Source organism: Gymnoscopelus braueri (assembly GCF_963280865.1).
Source record: "Gymnoscopelus braueri genome assembly, chromosome: 17".
Taxonomy (NCBI): domain Eukaryota; kingdom Metazoa; phylum Chordata; class Actinopteri; order Myctophiformes; family Myctophidae; genus Gymnoscopelus; species Gymnoscopelus braueri.
Window position 1 is genome coordinate 51,331,367 of NC_137617.1, and position 7,500 is coordinate 51,338,866.

The 7,500-nt window shown below is 43.4% G+C and overlaps 2 protein-coding genes across 2 annotated transcripts in view; one reads left to right on the forward strand and one right to left on the reverse strand.

The window, feature by feature from the left end:
- The window catches only part of LOC308105225 (glutamate receptor ionotropic, delta-1-like), a gene marked incomplete at its 3' end in the record, with an annotated part of 268,717 nt that overhangs the window by 249,012 nt on the left and 12,205 nt on the right, over window positions 1-7,500 (forward strand). The window contains exon 15 of the mRNA XM_080455860.1: window positions 5,231-5,426. Within this exon, the coding sequence (XP_080311986.1) occupies window positions 5,231-5,426 (196 nt within the window). The remainder of the gene's footprint in view (window positions 1-5,230; window positions 5,427-7,500) is intronic.
- The window catches only part of LOC308105227 (transient receptor potential cation channel subfamily M member 5-like), a 419,337-nt gene that overhangs the window by 197,926 nt on the left and 213,911 nt on the right, over window positions 1-7,500 (reverse strand). The gene's annotated exons all lie outside the window — the stretch shown is intronic.

Here is a 7,500-nt window from a genome sequence, read left to right on the forward strand (position 1 = left end):
GCTATGGCTCTAGTCTAACCACTCAGCTATGGCTCTAGTCTAACCACTCAGCTATGGCTCTAGTCTAACCACTCAGCTATGGCTCTAGTCTAACCACTCAGCTATGGCTCTAGTCTAACCACTCAGCTATGGCTCTAGTCTAACCACTCAGCTATGGCTCTAGTCTAACCACTCAGCTATGGCTCTAGTCTAACCACTCAGCTATGGCTCTAGTCTAACCACTCGGCTATGGCTCTAGTCTAACCACTCAGCTATGGCTCTAGTCTAACCACTCAGCTATGGCTCTAGTCTAACCACTCGGCTATGGCTCTAGTCTAACCACTCAGCTATGGCCGTCTCAAGTGGGGTCATGTGATCGAGACGTATGAGTCAGATTCTTCGTAGTCCGTTGCAATTGGCTAATGACTGCCTTGCAAAGTTTATGGGAGCTTGGTTAGGCTACCTGGCCTGGCGATGATGTTGGTCGTCATGGCTACCAGTTCCCACCTGATGTTGTGTGGGAGTTCAGACTGCTCCACACCGTACTGAATAACTGCTAGCTTACATAGTGTCTTAAGACTAGGACTTAAGTCTAAGATATACAGATCATCAGAGGGTGGTTGACTCTGTGTTTGTATCCTCCAGAGAGGATGATAAGATCTCCCATCATGCAACAGTACATATCATACATTGGACACGGGCCTTTCCCCTTGGGCTCAACCTTCTTCCAGGAGAAGTTCTCTGGACTGAATCTCCACAGATCACTGAAGGTCTGGTTATCGTTGTAGCCACCAAATATGTACAGCTCTCCATTGTAGGTAAAGGCTGAATGACAGAAGGTGTGTTCAGCCAGCAGTTGGTCTCTGTTTCAAACACTCTGATGGTGTTGTTGTAGACACACTGGTTCCCCTCAAAGCCCCCAAACACAAACATCTTTGTCCCGATGATGGTGGCAGGTGGTGGTGGTGGAGTTCCTCTGGTGACAATTAAAGACCAGGCCATTGTGCTGGTGTCCAACTTGTAGATGTCATTAGTCCTTCCAGTCAGCTTCTTGTATACTCCATGGATAAACATGACCTTCTCCAACACACAGGCTGAGTGGTAGATCCTCTCCTCTGAAACAGTCCCAGAAACCCTGGGATTAAACCATCTGTGGGCGTCGACATCAAATGCATAAAGTACGTTGTAGAACTCGTATCCCCAGTATCGTCCCCAGACATAGACTATATCTTCTATCAGCACAGCTGAGTGGCCGTAGCGCTTGGAGGGAACCTCAAGGTGACGTTCTCCTCTTCCAGGAGTCACTGGGGTCAACCTCCTCCAGCATAAGGACACCGTGTTGAAGACATGAACATCACTGTCTCCTCCAAAGCAGTACAGCTTGTTCTCCACCACCACAGCAGAGAGGGAGTGTGTCTGCGGTACTTCTTTCAGATGTACGGTCCAGTGAATCATTTCACACAGCAGCTCCGCCCTGAGTCAGAGTTCACAACTAACGTTCCGCTGAAGTTACTAGAAAGCTGACTGTTGATCCGTTGTTAAATTTACATCATTTAAGAAGAACATTCCATGGCTGTGGTGATGTCATCTGTGATGTCATTGCATGTCGTTTTGTAGACTAGCAAATGACGTTTTGTAGACTAGCAAATGACGTTTGGCATCGAGACCCGTTTCGAGCTTGTGAAAAACAGGTTAATTACAATGCATTCTCTCCCTGCACCCCTCCCACCCCCAACCCCCCTTTATGATTTTAGTTAGTTAGTAAAGTCAGTTTTAGTTTCAGCTAGTTTGCTTTCTTCAATTTTTTTAAGCCTACTCGCTCGCTTTCATTAACACATTGAGTGCCATTCGCGTAGATCTATGCGAACCTAAATAATTGCGCAGCGTGCCAGGCCTCCCTCGCCACGACACATTTCATTGTAGCACCACCGGAAACGGAATTATCCGTATCCGGAGATTTTCGTTCCCATCCGACGCCGCTCTAAAGCGGATACTAAATCTCCATTTTCTCGGTTGTTGTTTTCCTCCTCGCTGATCGCTGTTTAACATAAACCGCTGTAGCTTAAAAATGGACGATCGCCGATCGAAACGGTCTTCGCTGGGCGTCTCACACAGCTATCCTGTGTGTCTACAAACAGTTGAACGCGCGATTTTAACGGATTAAGAGAGGTCTGTGGCGACGTGAAAAAAACTAAAAAACAACAATAAATCGCTGGCACTGGTGAGTACATTATGATATTAAACTCTGGCGTGGAATGTGTTAAACATGATAGACTGTAGCTTTGTGTCTTCATGTCTACCGTTGGACCGATCAGTGGGAAACTGTGCAGGCCATGGAGGAACCCCCAGACTTTTTGATTTATTTGTATTGGCCTCAAGCTGGTGTGAGAACTGACCACTTCAAGTGTTGGCCTTTAACGCTTGAAAAGCGAGGAGGTGGAGATCTCCTCCTCTGTGTGGAGGAGGAGACACACACACACACACACACACACACACACACACACACACACACACACACACACACACACACACACACACTGTACAGAATACTAAGGCATGCTCAAATAGCCTATGTATAAAATAGGGCTAAGGTGGTTAATGTATGTTTTATAATGTAATAATTTACATCTGCAAAGTAACTAGTAATGTTTTCAAATAATTGTAGTGGAGTAAGAGTACAATATTTGTCTCTGAGATGTAGTGGAGTAGAAGTAAAAGTATTGCAAATTGGAAATACTCCAGTAAAGTAAAAGCACCTCAAAATTGTACTTAAGTACAGTGCTTGAGTAAATGTACTTAGTTACTTTACACCACTGGTCGTGCTTATGGATGGTTGAAATGCATGATGCAGCCACTGGATGGTTTCTACGTTTAGAGCTTTATGTTCACTCGTCTGTCGCTTATGTTGTCCACAAGCTGCTCATGTGAACTTGTAGATCTGCTCTTTTCTTTCCGCTTTAGACTCGTAGTCAAAAACGGCATTAAGAACATGGTATTCATAAAGTCTTAAAATGTAGGGGTGTGTGTGTGTGTGTGTGTGTGTGTGTGTGTGTGTGTGTGTGTGTGTGTGTGTGTGTGTGTGTGTGTGTGTGTGTGTGTGTGTGTGTGTGTGTGTTCAGGGTCAGTGGTCTAATTATCAGAACAGAGGCGTAGAGAGCAACAATGTGTTCACCATGACACCCTGCAGAATACTAATGTGTTTATTACACACACACACACACACACACACACACACACACACACACACACACACACACACTGTACAGAATACTAATGTGTTTATTACACACACACACACACACACACACACACACACACACACACACACACACACACACACACAGTACAGAATACTGAGGCATGCTCATTATCTCATCCTCCACCAGCTGTGAATAATATTCTCTGTAACACCAGAACTAAAGTAAAAGTATCAATAATATCAACATGCAAAAATACTCTGTCAACATTATTTTAAAAGTCCTGCATTCAAAAAGTTGACTTCTGAACAAAAGTACAACAGTGTAGGGCATAGTAGTAGCGGCCATTTTGTGGTTCCACTCAAATTCACTCATTATTTTTCCAATAGAGATTTCCTAAAATATCGATATCAATTATTTTAAGCCTATAGAACCAAGCCATCCAGGATCCTGGTGAATCATGACCATTTAAAACATTTGATTCTGTGATTTTTTTTTTTTGAAAACCACAAAACAAAGGGTATTTTTTAAATGTAGTATCGTATATCATAGTAAATAAAACATGGACTGATGCACTTGGACACATCATCAGTGGTGTTTACTGGAGTCACTGGGTGTTTCCTGGAGTCACCTGCCTGCCTGTCTGTCTGTCTGTCTGTCTCTCTGTCTGTCTGTCTGTCTGTCTGTCTGTCTGTCTGTCTGTCTGGCGTTCCCTACAGACATCGACCCGGCCATGGCTCAGCCGCTGGATCTTTATTTTAATTATGCACCATGGATTTATGAATTATAATTTCCAATGATTGCGTGTATGAAACGTCAATATGAGCTGCAGTTCATCTTGGCCGTTCCTCCAGGGTGCTTATGTTAACTCTATGTGAGCAAACACTCATTTAATCAGCCTCATCGCCGCTGATGAAACACAAATACCAGTCCAGCATACCAGTCCAAACTGTTGCGTGAGAGCGCCCCTTTGTGGAAAAAACGGGTATAGCCGTTTATGGCACTCAATGTGTTAATGGTACCGGCCCGAATCACGTCGGTATTTACACCACCGAGTACCAATTCACTTAGAAACAAATGGCACCACATTTTGGTTCTGTGGAACGTGTCAGACCGTTAGGTAGGATTCAAGGTTTATTATCCAGGACCGGACTCTCTGTGTGTGTGTGTGTGTGTGTGTGTGTGTGTGTGTGTGTGTGTGTGTGTGTGTGTGTGTGTGTGTGTGTGTGTGTGTAAATGGTGCATTTATTTGGCGCTTTTATCCAAAGCGCTTTACATAGATTGTGCATTACATTCACACACACACACACACATTCACACACATTCATACACCGATGGCAGAAGAAACCATGCAAGGCACCAACCTGCTCATCAGGAGCAGTTAGGGGTTCAGCGTCTCAAGGACACTTCTACACTAACTCTTGGGGAGCCCGGGATCGAACTGGGAACCTCTACCCCTAAGCCACTGCCACTGTGTGTGTGTGTGTGTGTATATAAAAAAAATATAATAATAATAAATAAAAACGTTACAATCTTCGAAATAGGCTGCCCATTTGATTTGTATATGGACATTTGTTTTACATCCAAACGTATGAAATATCAGACTTTGGTGGAACTTATTATGGCCTTGGGGATAGAACTGTCAACTTATTGTCCTTGTGTTTGGGAGTCTGGGCCACGTCCACAAACTTGTGCTCCGCGGCATGCAATTAGGAGGATTGCAAAAGACAAATGCAAAAAAGTTGTCTAAATACTGTTCTGTCTCAGCTATTATGGGCAGTCTGTCTATCTGGAGAAGGCCATGATGCATTTACCCTTGAGTGGCAAAAAAAACAAACAAACAAAAAAAAACACAACTGTTGAATTTCTGTATATAGTATGTCATCAATTTGTTATCTTTTTTCCTGTGTGTGTGTGTGTGTGTGTGTGTGTGTGTGTGTGTGTGTGTGTGTGTGTGTGTGTGTGTGTGTGTGTGTGTGTGTGTGTGTGTGTGTGTGTGTGTGTGTGTGTGTGTGTGTCTGTGTGTGTGTGTGTGTCTGTGTCTGCCTCTCCAGGTCGTTCCAGGACCTGTCCCGTCAGATGGAGGTGGACTACGGGACGGTCAGGGACTCGGCCGTCTACGACTACTTCAGGAACAAAGGAACCAACCCACTGGAGCAGGACGCCACCTACGCCGAGATCTGGGGCTCCATCAGCAAGAACCAGGGCCTGGAGTCCTCTGTGTCCAGCCCTTCTGAGGGCATACGCAAGGTAACAACATGATACTATATGTATCCAGCCCTTCTGAGGGCATACGCAAGGTAACAACATGATACTATATGTACCCAGCCCTTCTGAGGGCATAGGCAAGGTAACAACATGATACTATATGTATCCAGCCCTTCTGAGGGCATAGGCAAGGTAACAACATTATACTATATGTACCCAGCCCTTCTGAGGGCATACGCAAGGTAACAACATGATACTATATGTACCCAGCCCTTCTGAGGGCATAGGCAAGGTAACAACATTATACTATATGTATCCAGCCCTTCTGAGGGCATAGGCAAGGTAACAACATGATACTATATGTACCCAGCCCTTCTGAGGGCATAGGCAAGGTAACAACATTATACTATATGTATCCAGCCCTTCTGAGGGCATACGCAAGGTAACAACATTATACTATATGTACCCAGCCCTTCTGAGGGCATAGGCAAGGTAACAACATTATACTATATGTATCCAGCCCTTCTGAGGGCATAGGCAAGGTAACAACATGATACTATATGTACCCAGCCCTTCTGAGGGCATACGCAAGGTAACAACATTATACTATATGTACCCAGCCCTTCTGAGGGCATAGGGAAGGTAACAACATTATATGCGAAGCGACACATTGTGAGCTTGTAGATCTGCTATTTTCAAAATATTTGTGTACATTTGAAAACTTGAAATGGGACATTCTGCATAATGAGTACTTTATACTTTTGGTACTTTAAGTACATGTTGATGCCAATATTTCTGTACTTTTACTCAAGTAAATTTTGAATTCCGGACTTTTACTTAAGTAAAGCCATTGAGTACTTTTTCCACCACTGGTGTTTTGAATGGTACCTGACTAGTCAGGACATGTATGAAGCAGGATCTGCTTCTGTTTGTGGTGATTGCACACAGACATAAGATAGAGATAACAAACACCATTTAAACCATACAATAAACCTTACAAATGAGTATTTATAACACTGTGCATTTAACCAAAAAGACATAAACGGGCTCTGAAGTCTGAACAGTACTGTACACCATAATGAATGCAGCGTGCTAGTGCACACACGCTTACTTGACAGACAAACATAATTTAACCCAACTCGCCCAACTAAATACATTAACAACTGCTAACTTTAGCTTAGAACTTGTCAAGAGAGAAAGAACCAATCACTAAACCGTCACTAAACAATCTAAACACCAACTTTGACAACGGATGCACAGTGATGGAGATCTGAACAGACATGATACCAGATGGAAATCAATACAACAATGAGGCCACGTGTAGCAGAGCCAGTTAATTATGGCGAGATATGTATAAAGGGGTACATATTGATTGGTCACTGCTTAATAGTATCTTAAGCATTTGCAGCTGCTGTTAAAACGCTAAATTTGCATCTGCAAACCATCCTGTTGCCTGTAGGCAACACTAACCTTATAATGATACCATATTGATGCTTAATATCACAATGTGCCGTCATTCAACACGGCTCATTCTATTGTCTAAATCCATTGTATGCATTTTCATAAGAATAAGTCCAACAACGATCATCACGAGACAAATATATTAGCCTACTTCTGTTGTTTTCTTGTTTACAATATTCCGTCAGTCTGAGCTATATTTCCTGGTTCTGCTCTTGCAAGTGGTACGAAGAACGTGATTGGCCAACTAATTTGCACAAAACAGTAGGCGAGCTTTGATTGGTTTATACTTCGCATCGGGTTGCCAGGTTTTTGAAAATAAGTAATGTTTAGTCAGTGATATCATATCTAAGTTGTATTATTCTGGTGCAACGTTTCAGGTTGGAAACGTTTGATAATGTGTTCATAAACAATGAATCTACACAATACAAAACAAATGTTGATCCTCTTGATGGGGAACCAACTCCAAAACTAAAGCAGATAGAGGCACTGGGCCCACGGCCTAGAACACTTCTCCTAGCCCATCCATTAGCCAGTCTGTCTGTCTGTCTGTCTGTCTGTCTGTCTGTCTGTCTGTCTGTCTGCCAGCCTGCATGCCTGTCTGTCTGTCTGTCTACACGTTCATTAGCGTTATTGTCACTGTCTGCTGCCTCTTCAA